This window comes from Castor canadensis, chromosome 4, assembly GCF_047511655.1.
Source record: "Castor canadensis chromosome 4, mCasCan1.hap1v2, whole genome shotgun sequence".
Lineage (NCBI taxonomy): Eukaryota > Metazoa > Chordata > Mammalia > Rodentia > Castoridae > Castor > Castor canadensis.
The window spans coordinates 65,677,647-65,689,870 of NC_133389.1; the positions used below are offsets into that span (position 1 = coordinate 65,677,647).

Genomic DNA, 12,224 nt, shown 5'->3' on the forward strand with positions numbered 1-12,224 from the left:
ATCTCATATTCTTAAATTGATTAAGGTTGAGGCCTGGGGACGTAGGTCAGTGGTAGAGCCACTTGCCTAAACATGTGCAAGGCCCTGGGTTCTATCCCCAGCACTGCAAAGGGGAAAAAAATGACTAAGGAGGACTTTTCCTTTTTTGCATAAAACAGCTGAGTTTGAAACTGGTAAGGTAAACAATTCATTAATATAGTCTATAATGATGTATCAAGGAAATTAAGAACTCAATAAGGATTAAACAGTAAACTATTTGTGATAATCTGGACCAAGTTTAAGTCAACCTTCAAGGTTAGTACTAAGTAATAGGAAGTTTCTGGTGGACAATGTCATCAATGAAAGTTGTCTGTATGTGACAACAGCAGGTGATATCCTGGAATGGGAGAAGCTACCTCTTAAAGAATATAAAGTTTCTCTGGAAAAGAATATTACATGAGATCATGAAGTAGGTATCTGGTAGTGGCTGAAGGCTAGTCTCTGCTGGGACAAGTATGACATGGGAAGAAATTCACTCTGCCTGGCAGCAGCTGCGTGTCAGGAGGGAATCAAGCACCTGAACTGCGATGTCACTGCTTCCTCCCCAAGGGAGTTCTGGCAGCACCTGCAACTATTTCAGGGGCTGCAGCACAGAGGGTGGCAGAGAGGTCTTGGCAGGGGCAGTAGAGGCAGGTGGATTTACTGGTAAGAAGTTCAGTGTTAGCTAAGTGCTGCTGCCTCCTGGCAGAACACTTCCTCTTAGAATGGAAAAAAGAATTTCACAATGCTACAAGAGTTCCCTCAGAGAGACCCTGAAAGGGTCTGAAAGGGGGAGGTGGGTGGGGTGGGTGGGCAGGGCTCTACTTCCCACCTCTATTTCTAGCTAATGTGCCCTGTTCTTCTGTGGAAGGCTGCTGTCTTCTGTATGGCTTTCCTTGATTTGGTCTTTACAGCCCTGAGCGCTGACTTGGTCTATGCTTACTGGGCTGATAATGCACTAGGCGAGTCAGCAGCCAGGTATGGCATCAGCATGGCAGGTATGGGGAAGACACGCTGAAGGACAAGTCTGGCTAGCAGGAAGAACTAAGTGAGCATGCCATGGCACAACAAGACCCACACCACACAGCAAAATGGAAAGCGCACCACCTGTCCCTACAGTGGCTAGTTTTCAAACTGGGGCTTCTCCAGTCCTTCTAGAGTATATTATAGTCTCTGAACTTCTGTAGTGTTCAGTCGCAGAGTCTAAAACAGCACCTTGCAGACTGTGCTCTCACTGAACACTTGTAATAATTCTTACATGCATGGTTTTCTATTTCCTATTTAAATTATAAGCAACAGGGGGACAAAGCCCACCATATTTCTGCCTCTACCTTTAGTATTTACCAAAGGAATTTAACACATATTTGACTAGAAAAAAAGGGGGGAAAAAGAAATTGGTGAAAAGGATAAATAGGAGAAGAGTGAAAGAATACGTAAAGTAGGGAATGAAAAATACTAGAAAATGTGAATGTAGCATGGAACACATCTAACTGTCTTTGTATTGTGGCCATTATTAGAGAGCAAATATGACCAGAGGTAAATGAGTCTTAGTTTGGAAATTCCTTGACATCACGAATAAATAAAGGGGTGGGGAAGAATACCCATCTATCAAATTTGAAAAGGCAGGCTTTTCAAATTCTGGAGCCAGAAAAAGACTTGAAGATCACAAAATCAGTTTCACATACCAGGTGGAGAACACAGGGACTAACTCTGTGCATCAGCTAGGGGATTAAATGCCGGCTCCAGAACCCAGTCACATCCAGCGCTGGATGCATTTATGCTCTGGTGTGACAGGGACAAAGGGGTTATCATGGAGTCACAGAGAAGAGGGCCCTAGTGGCATCAGAAGACAGATCACTTAAGGTGAGACTCTTAAGGGTGGAGCAGGATCATGAATTGGGACATAGCTAAGTACACAGCTGAGGAAGAACAGATTGAGCAGGAAAGACAATGGCCCGTGTGGCTGAGGGATCAAAAGGGAGCAAGGAGAGTGTGAAATAGGGCCAGAGCAGTCTCCAGGCATTTCTTCAGGGGGCTCTCACAAACTGCATTACGAACATGAACTATATATCCTGTGAGGGACGGGAGACTCCCAAAGGTTTTAAGCATGAGTGACAATGAACCTGGTGTGTGCAAGATGGAATCTGAAAAGCTAAGAAGAAATATCAGACAGCTTGGTAAGACAGTGAGAGAGCAAGACGCTGACTGAAGTCTGTTGGTAATAATGATACTTTTTGTTATTACTAATGTTTGAAAGGCTTCAGTACTAAAATTGTTAGCACTGGTATTGTCTGAGGAAAATTAAAAAGCAATTCCACAGATTCTAACTTGGGTGGACATAGGAGGATGGAGCCTACATTGAGGACAGGAAGCCAGCTGTGTGTGTCTTGTGTCAAGTGGGTCAGGGAGAAGGGAAGGAAAAAGCTCAACTTACTTTGCTTAAGTTGATTTTAAGGGACAGAAAGTGGAGACTGAAAAGCTCTTGACACTAAGATAGGCTCCAGAAACTGGGGAGTACAGCTTCCAGATGGGTGTTGAAACTGTGAAGGATGTGAGCTATTTCCCCTGAAGGACAGAAGTAAAGGAAGACATCTGAGGAAAACTATTAAAACTTTTCTTTTTGGAGGCTTGTATCTTGGCATTTTTATTAAAGCAGAAACCATTCTAAGCAAGTATGTGTGTGTTTCAGAGGGAAAAGTTATTTATAGGAATGTTTCTTTTAACTTTACTTTTTTTCTTCCCAAAACAAAGGGGAAGGTAATATGAGTTTAAAAAATGTTGACTTATTTTAATCCCACTTATAATTTAAGACTACAGTGTAGCTAAATTTCAGTGTTTATTCTGTATACACTACCACGTTGGTTAATACTAAGTAATCTATTGTTTCCCTTCCTGTGAAATAAATTAATTTCAGTCCTAGTTTTATAACTGAAAACATAGGAAGAGACAAAGTGACAGCTGAAGGTGCCAGTGAGGAATGGGTCTGAGGCCTCACCTCTGAGTCGGAGCTGTCCAGCTCAGCCAGGGTCGGGGCTCTGAGGAGCTTCTTCTGCTGTACAGGTGCCTGCTGGGCAGCACCCAGCCCATTTTCTTTAGCCTGTGACGTTAAACCTCCATTCACAATAGATGATTCCCCAACATTCTTTGGAGATCCTGGGGTAGTTACATCTGGTAAGAGAAATTCAAAAGCTTACCTTTTCTTGAGTCAAGAAAGGTGTTTGGTATTGGAAGCACACAGCAGTGACAGGGCATTTCCATGCCACAGAAACACAACAGGGACTTAGTGCAGTGATGCCTTGCCTGTGCATATGAATCATTTGTTAAAGAAACTGTCAGATTCGACTAAAGAAAAATTTATAGTTTAGCACTGAGTTGGGACAGTCCTAATTGACTCTACTTCTTATTTTCCAGGTGAAGGAACTGAGGCTCAGAGTCTAGCTGCTAAGTGCCAGTGGAGGGAGAGGGTAGAAAGATACAGCACACACAGAACATTTCTGGGCCTGAGATCTGAAATATTTTGACCTAAAAAATCAAAATAGCCAGCAATCTATATTCATCTAAACATATTTTACATGAATACAAAGAATTTAAGATACATTTCCTCTGATCCATTATACTGATTATGGATAGGAAGATAATAGCACAAGTGAGAGAAAAAGAGGCAGTATACAGTTGGTACAGTGCAGTGCAGGTTGGCCTCAAAGTCTGCTTCTCTTGTTAACAGTCTGACTTCTGAACAAGCTACCTAACCTCTACTTACTCCTCCATAAAATGAAGGAAACAGAAGCAAGCTTGCTGTGAGGACTAACCAGGTTAGTAATTGCACATAAAATACTGTGCATAGTACATGCAGTGAACACTCAATGTCAGGAAGGCCAGAGAACATGCTCTTCTGTAACTGAAGAAAGGGTGTGAATAAGCTAGAAAGAAAGGATGGGAGGATGGAAGGGAAAGAAGAATGGGACAGGAGAAGAGAAGGGAAGAAGGAAGGGAGAAGACAGAGCTATCAATCATTCATCATTTTAGTTAAAAAAAATTTTTTTTGAGACAGGGTCTTTCTGTGTATCCTAGGCTGGCCTTGAACTTGCGATTCTCCTGCCTCAGCCTCCTGAGTGTTAGGATCACAAGCTTGTACTATCACACCTGGCTAGGTAAAATTTTTATTGAGAATTTGATACCATATGCACTTATTTTGTTATTACCTTCCCAGGTTTTAAGTAGCTAACAAATAATTGGGGTGTGTGTGTGTGTGTGTGTGTGTAGGGGTAAGGGAGGGTATAGAAAGGGAAAAACTTGGAAAAGCAGCAAATATAAAGTCAAAATCATTAAATAAATCTTTCAGAAGGAGATGTAGGGAGAAATATCTTAGAAAAGTATCTTACGTTTTTCAGAAACCAAAAGGGAAATGACTGCAATTAACTGGTTAATTTCTATTCACAGATAAAAGGTAGTATTTAAATATGGTCTTAAAGAGTGTATTTCTAAAAACTTTTATTCTATAATATGCCTTACTACATACATTACCTACAGAATGGCTCATGGTGTTTTAGTAGTCAGTCTTCCAAAAGAAAAGACCAACACTTAAAGGCAGGCACCTGTACCCTCTTAGGCACACACGTCCTGGCAGAAGCCCCCGCTATTTACCTGGTGGCAGCTTCTCCCAAGGTGGAGGATGGTCGTAACTGCAGTCAAGCTTTCAGGGCTGGCTCCATCCCAATCAACCCTGCCTGCTTCCTGTGCTGCACTGCATTCATACCACTTCAAGGGCACAGAGTAACACTGAACCAGTTTTTTAATGGTTACATATTTATTTAATTTCTTGCAAAAAAATTACAGCTATTACGTCAGGCCCACAATTTTATGGATGATACTGGCTAAGAAATTTTAAAAAGTCACTTAAGATAAATTAAAATTTTTAAATTGTACTGGTGGCAAAAAAGCAAAGTGATACACACTGTAATCTAGCCCTTGGGAAGCTGAGGCAGGAGGTACAGAGTTTGAGGTCAGCCTGAGCTATGTAGGGAGACCCTGTTTAAAAAAAAAAAGAGAGAGAGCGAAAGAATGACAAAAATCATAATGATGGCACCTGAACTAAGCTTAGGGAACAGTTAAATGACAATGGCTGCCCTGTGTTCATTTCACTCAACACAGGGGATCTGAAATGCTTCCCAGTAGCTCTCTAATTGCCTGAATGCTGAGCTATGAAATTGACAGCTGTCACCTTAGTTCACTGACTGAGACAACTAAAATAAACCTCTGTAATGAGTTCAAAGCTGTGAGGAAAATGGAATTAATAACACAGGTTATTAATAAAATGGGCTTCAGGGTGACCCCACAGAAGACTAGACACTGTAGATGGTTTTATCTTGCACTACCCATTCATAAAAGACTCGGGTGAACATATTCTAAGGAGTTTAATTACTTGCATTTTCTGCTCAAATGAATAAATCTTCACCTATTATTCCAATGTATCATATGTGAAAAAGCAAACACCTGGATTAAACAAGTGTTTCTTCAGTCTAAGGGAAATTTCTTAAGAAAACAGCTGGTGATATTATAAGTATAAAATGTTTAAGATGTGAAATACTTAGATATGGCTTTAAAAAGTACGTATCTTAGGTTCAAAGACTAAAATGCATGCTTATGATATTGAATACTATATCTAATAACTTTCTGTGTCTGCTGCTTTATTTAGTTGGAGGAAATGTGACTAGAATACAGATTATATATTTATATATCTACATAGGAAATATATATTATACTTACCTCCATTGATGTTGAAAGGACTGTTAAGATTTTCACTAAGAATGTATTCATAAGCTGTGCCTCAGCAGCAGTATATACTTCTTTATGCGTTATTCTGTACTTAAGTTCAGAGTCATTGTCTAGACTATGTGTTTAAAATGTTTGCTCCTTAGTTTGCTCATATTCTGAAAATATTTAATATTGGATTTATATTTATATTTAAATTAGAAGATTGGATTAATTTTTCCCATTTTATAACTTGGAACATTTTAATTAATAATCAAAATGCAACAATGAAAAGCATGAAAGTAGCATAAAAATCAAGAATGAAGCACTTGGAAATCACAAGGTACATTAATGCACAAAATAAATTACAGTAAATATAAGTAGTGAAACCAAGATTCTTTGTTAACCCCTTTCTTTTTTTGGTAGTACTGGGGTTTGACCTCAGGGCCTTGTTCTTGCTAGGCAGGTGTTCTAACATTTTAGCCACATCCCTAAGCACTTTATCCTTTAGTTATTTTTCGGATAGGATCTTGCGCTTTTTGCCTGGGGCCAGTCTTGGGCTGTGATCTTCCTACATATGCCTCCTGCATAGCCGGGGTTATAATGAGTGTCACCATATCCAGCTTGTTTTTGAGATGGGGTCTCACTAACTTTTTGCCCTGGCTGGTCTCTAACTGCTATTTTCCTGATCTCTGCTTCCCGAGTATCTGTGATTACAGGCATGAACCACTGTGCCAGGTTAAGAGCTTTTTTCCAACACAGACTACATCACAAGCCTATGAGAACACATCACAAGCCTATGAGAACACAGAACAGACTTCTACACAAAGGGGTGAGCATGCACACTGTCTTCATCAGCCATTTGTAGCTAATTTATGCCAGCCATTAACCCACATTCCCTGACAGTCCAATTGATGGAGACATGTTTAGTAAATATTCAGAAGAGACAGTGTTTGTGATCTATATGGACTTCTCTCTTTTTTTAAAATTTTTTAATTTTTTAAATTCAGGGCTTTGCACTTGCTAGGCAGGTGCACATCTCCAGCCCTTTTTTGCTTTAGTTATTTTTTAGCTAGGATCTTGTGTTTTTGCCTAAGGCTGGTCTTGGACCACAATCCTTCTATTTATGCCTCCCGAGTACCTGGGATTACAGGTGTGCGCCACCATGCTCAGCCCTTATATAGCCAACTTTAGATGATTAGTAGTAAGCAAAAATGCTCCAAAATGTCTCTGAGTTTATTTTCTGGACTAAATTTTTTTTTTTTGGACTAAATTTTTTAAAGGCTCACTCTGCAAATGGTTGATAAAATAAATAAAAAATGCCAAATGGATAAAGAAAATAGAAAAGGCTCTTTGATGGTCAGTCAAAAATAATAATTGAATATTTTAACACTAGAGTCATGCCTGAGACCTACAAAAATAAGAGAAAATTTAAAAACAGTTGGGAACTAGTGTTGTAGATAGAAGATAGCTTAAATAGTCAATTAAGAAAATGTTACTAGAACTCTCTGGCTCCTTAAATATAAATTTGTAAAGCATGCCAACAATTCTTTGTAACTTAAGATTAAGAGACATTTCATGGCATTTAAAAAATATTCTGGAAGAGAACACTAGTACCAGCATCTTATCTCATTTTACATGGAAAAGAGAGGGCTGTGAAATTAAAAGCTTGAATCTGCAAACTATTTTACAGAAAGTATAGGTGGTCTCTGGAAGTCTGCTCGTACACATTTCTCTTTTTATAAGGGAGCTAGTTTGACAGGTCAAGCTTGGTCAGTGACAGCTGCGCACTTCCCCTCTAGATGGAAAGGGTCTGGGCTTGTCTGCCTTGCAGGCTGAGCTCCTGCAGCTCGTGCTTGTGCTCTTCCCCAGCATGCAGGACTGGCTCTGCCTCCTGAGTTCAGTGCCCACACTGAGTTCAGTGCCCACAGGGAGGCGCATCAGTCAACAAGCAGCTAAGCCTCTGGTGTTAGCTTCTTAAATATGGACAATTTGGAGACCAGGGCAGATGGAGGCTGCTGCTGCAAAGCTTTGTGTTCTCTTAAGGCAGGGGTCTGAAGGACTATCACACAGCCATGTTCTGTATCCGTAAGTGTGGTCCAACAGCCAGTCCATCATCGCTCGGGAGGTGATACTTATTTCAAGTACATTGCTTCCAAATGGCAGAATGTTTTATTTTGCTGACCACAGCTCAGAAGAAAGCCTTTCAATTTTCTTTTTGACATGTTTGAACAAGCAGATGAATGAGTGTGCTTCACAGAAACCACATGACTCATGTCAGGTGTGAAAGAGCTTTTTTTTTTTTTTTTTTTTACCTGACAAGTCAAAACTGTAAGACATGCTAAGTGGCCGCATTGCTGGAAAAAAAAAAAAAAAAGAAAGAAAGAAAAGAAAACAAACAACAGAAAGAAAATAATTCAGCCGTTAGGAGTATATAGGAAAGACAGAAAAGAGAGAAGGATAAAAGAAGACCCTTAGTGGTACATCTCGGACTCTAAGGCAGAAGCTTCTGGATAAAAATCTAAAATATAATAAAACCAGGCAAGAGTCTTAGTTTCAATTCTATCACTAGGATTTAGTATGGAATAACAATAAATGGAAAATAATGTTTTAAAGAACATGCTGAATATGAAACTGTGATAAAGTTACAAAGAATTATAGAATAGGATTTTTTTTTTACTTACATGCAAAATAGACAACAGAAAAAATTGACAAGGCTTTCAAATGTTTGTAACTTTAGAACACATGTATCTTTCAGGGTTCAGTTAGACTCTCTGCATAAAGAGTTTTTAAAAAACACTCAGCCAGGAACTAGGAGCACCCGTGTGTCAATAAAGTGCTATAGGCAGTGTGACCACAGCTGGGAGGCCAGACTGCCTAAGTTTGGACTTCAGTTCTGCTACTTCTAGCAGTGTGATTCTGGGCAAGTTTCTTAACCTCTCTGTGCTTAAGTCACTCCATATGCAAATTAGGAACAATGGCACCTACTTCATGGATTGTTAGAAAGATTAAATTGCTTCATGTGAAAAAGGTACTCGGTATAGTGTTTGGCACAGAAGAACACAATTTGCATTTCTTAACACTAAAATGATTAATTCTTTCCTTTTGAAATAATGTTTTAAAAATTTATTATGCATAGTAAAAGCCATTGAATTACATAGTCTAAATGGGTAAATTTTGTTCGTGAATTGTATTTTTATGACACTGGAGACTGAACCCAGGGCCTTGTATGTGCTAAGAAATGTCCACCATGTGCTATAACCCCATCCCTTTATATAAATTTTAATTTTGACACAGGGTCTCACTAAATTGCCCAGGTTAGCCTTTAACTTGGAACTCTCCTGTCTCAAGCACCTGGGATTACAGGTGTGTACTACTGTGGCTGGCTGTAAATTGTATCTTAATAAAGTTATTAAAAAAGGTCATTGCAAAGATTTGATGAATTTGGGTTTTCACAACACAATTGCCTATTGCCACTGCAATCCAAAACCTGTCCCAGAACCTTGATACTGGTGAACCAGAGAGGGAGAACACTTCTGTTACTACGAAGACTGCCGTATCAATACCCACAGCACTTCCAAAGCCCAAGCATCACTTTCCTCCCCCATAAAGTGTCTTCTCTCTCCATTTCAAAACTGAAACCTCCAAATCGTTGAAGCCAAAGCAGTGTCTATGAATATCTTCTGCCATATTCTTTCTTCCTTTCTTCTATATCCTCTTCAAATCAATAAGGTAGGATAATCTGAGGTGTCAATTATTTACCCTTAATTTTTTCACCACCTCATTTCATGAAGTCCTTATGGTTCAGGGCCTTTATCCTGGGAAATTTTGTCATCTAGCCACAAATCACTTGCCTTCCTCACTGGATTTCTGGGAGCTGGAGGAGTTACTGGAGATTCTACCTAGCAGGGAGGACGGGACCCATGACAAGAGAGGCCATAAGCGCAGGTCAGTGGTGGGTCACAGCAGCAGAGTGCCTTCCTAGCTGGTATTTTCCAGAGAAGACCGCCTATAGGGTGCTAGCACTCTAATTTAATGGACTGTGTCTTTCCATATGTCTTTTTAAGGAGACGTTTCTAAGGAATAATTTACATTTATAGCCCAAAAGCTCAGCACAGTATCTTTAAGAAAATGATACGAAGCAATGACTTCTATCCCATACACATGTTACCAGGAAGTCAGAGTCGCATGTGGATGTTTCTAAAAGCACATGTGTCAACAAAGGGGATCTGCAGTGTAGATGGGCAAATAAAGCACTATTACTCACCAACTGCACTTAGGGTTCGATAGTTAGGAAGTAATACTTTATTTTCATCCTAATGTACAAGTTAGGATGCTACTTTCAAATAGGCATTTCACTTTGCCTTAGTTATTCCACACAAAAGTGGTTAGGGATTGTGTGTCACTCAAAAAAATATGCAATGCTATGCTGTGTATAGTAATACACCCCTAAAATTCCAATTACAAAGGAGGCGAAGGGAGGAGGCTTGTCTGGCAGAAGCGAGATTCCATCTGAAAAACAAACTAAAACAAGAAGGGCTGGTGGAGGAGTGGGAGAGCCCCTGACCAGCAAGTGCAAGGCCCAGAACAGTGAAAGAAACAACAGCAACTCTAAACCTTAGTATACATAGCAAACAAAATAACACATATTCTCAAAGCATCCTTTGACCTGCTCCAATGTTTCCTCATGCTTTTCTCTGGAAAGCAAACCTATCATTCGAAATAAAATTGTCTACTGTATAAGAAAGGAATGCTATCATTTTTTGGGAGAGGTCAAAACACTATATATAGTTTTTCTGTCCTTATTTTATAACACACAAGTAGATCCACAGAGAACACCTCTGGCTGGAGAAATTATGGGATACTTATTTTTTTTCAAACACTTAGGCACTTTTCTCATTTCTGCTCAGGATTTCTACTTGTAATTACATGGAGAGGAAATGTTATAAAGAAAAGTTTAGGGAAACTTTTCTCCTTTTAATCCTGCCAATTTTATCCTAGCCAAACTCCCCAAAGTACAACTTTATAGTTAAAAAAAATGTAGATCTGTAGAAAAAAATGAAGCCAAATCTCTTACTTTGCAATTAAGGTTTGAGATCATTTTTAAACTCAGAATTCTACAGGTAAGACTGCCGTATAATCACTTTCTACAACAGCTCAGTTCCAGTTCCTTGAAACACCAACTCTCAAAGTTAAAGTAAGATATACTCAATGTAAAATTGCTGCTTAATTGTTCTCAAGTAGGCTTCTAAATATAGCATCTAAATATACTTTTAAAAGTGAAATGGAGGAACATATATGTGGAAAAGGGATGCTGTGGGAGACTGAATCGTTTGTTAAAAGGCACCTAACAAAGCAAAGCCCAGAGCCGGAGGGCCTCACTGAGGAATTCTACCAACTATTTAAAGAACTAATGCCAATCTTTCTCAGCCTCTTCTAAAGTACTGAAGAGAAAGAACACTAAAGATAAAACAAGAAAACTACAGGCCAATATTCCTGATGAACATAGATGAAAACTCCTCAACAAATACTAGCAAATTGCATCTAACAGCACAACACAGGTAGATCAAGTAGGATTTATCTCTGGGATCCGAGGATGGCTCAACTTATGAAAATCCATTAATGTCATATGCCATTAGTAGAATATAGGATAAAGACCACATGATCATCTCAAAAATGCAGAAAAAGCGTTTGACAAAATTCAATACCCTTTCATGTCAAAACTCTCAGTAGTGTCTTCTCCCTTGTGACACCTCAATATCTTAAAGATATTTCTAACAGGTATCTAGGACTTTGTATGTACAAGACCATGCTGTCTACAAATGGACAATTTTACTTCTTTTCTATTTTCTTTTTTTAAAATTTCCTTACGTTATCATTCGCTGGTAAATGGATGGAATTGGAGAACATCATTCTGCGTGAGGTTAGCCTGGCCCAAAAGACCAAAAATCGTATGTTCTCCCTCATATGTGGACATTAGATCAAGGGCAAACATAACAAGGGGATTGGACTATGAGCACATGATAAAAGCAAGAGCACACAAGGGAGGGGTGAGGATAGGTAAGACACCTAAAAAACTAGCTAGCATTTGTTGCCCTTAACGCAGAGAAACTAAAGCAGATACCTTAAAAGCAACTGAGGCCAACAGGAGAAGGGGACCAGGAACTAGAGAAAAGGTTAGATCAAAAAGAATTAACCTAGAAGGTAACACACACGCACAGGAAATTAATGTGAGTCAACTCCCTGGATAGCTAACCTTATCTCAACCAGCAAAAACACTTGTTCCTTCCTATTATTGCTTATACTCTCTCTACAACAAAATTAGAAATAAGGGCAAAATAGTTTCTGCTGGATATTGAGGGGGTGGGGGGTGGACTGGATGGTAAGGGAGGGGGTGGGGGCAGGGGGAAGAAATAACCCAAGCCTTGTATGCACATATGAATAATAAAACAATA

General features: G+C 39.4%; 1 protein-coding gene across 5 annotated transcripts in view; it reads right to left on the minus strand.

The window, feature by feature from the left end:
• Positions 1–12,224, minus strand: part of Spire1 (spire type actin nucleation factor 1) — a 160,826-nt gene that overhangs the window by 20,304 nt on the left and 128,298 nt on the right. For 3 of the 5 annotated variants that reach the window (XM_074070367.1, XM_074070366.1, XM_074070368.1), the window contains 2 exons: positions 8,085–8,126; positions 3,014–3,186 (listed from right to left, as the gene is read on the minus strand). In XM_074070367.1, the coding sequence (XP_073926468.1) occupies positions 3,014–3,186; positions 8,085–8,126 (215 nt within the window). The remainder of the gene's footprint in view (positions 1–3,013; positions 3,187–8,084; positions 8,127–12,224) is intronic. The other 2 variants (XM_020178964.2, XM_020178965.2) reach the window with 1 other exon arrangement.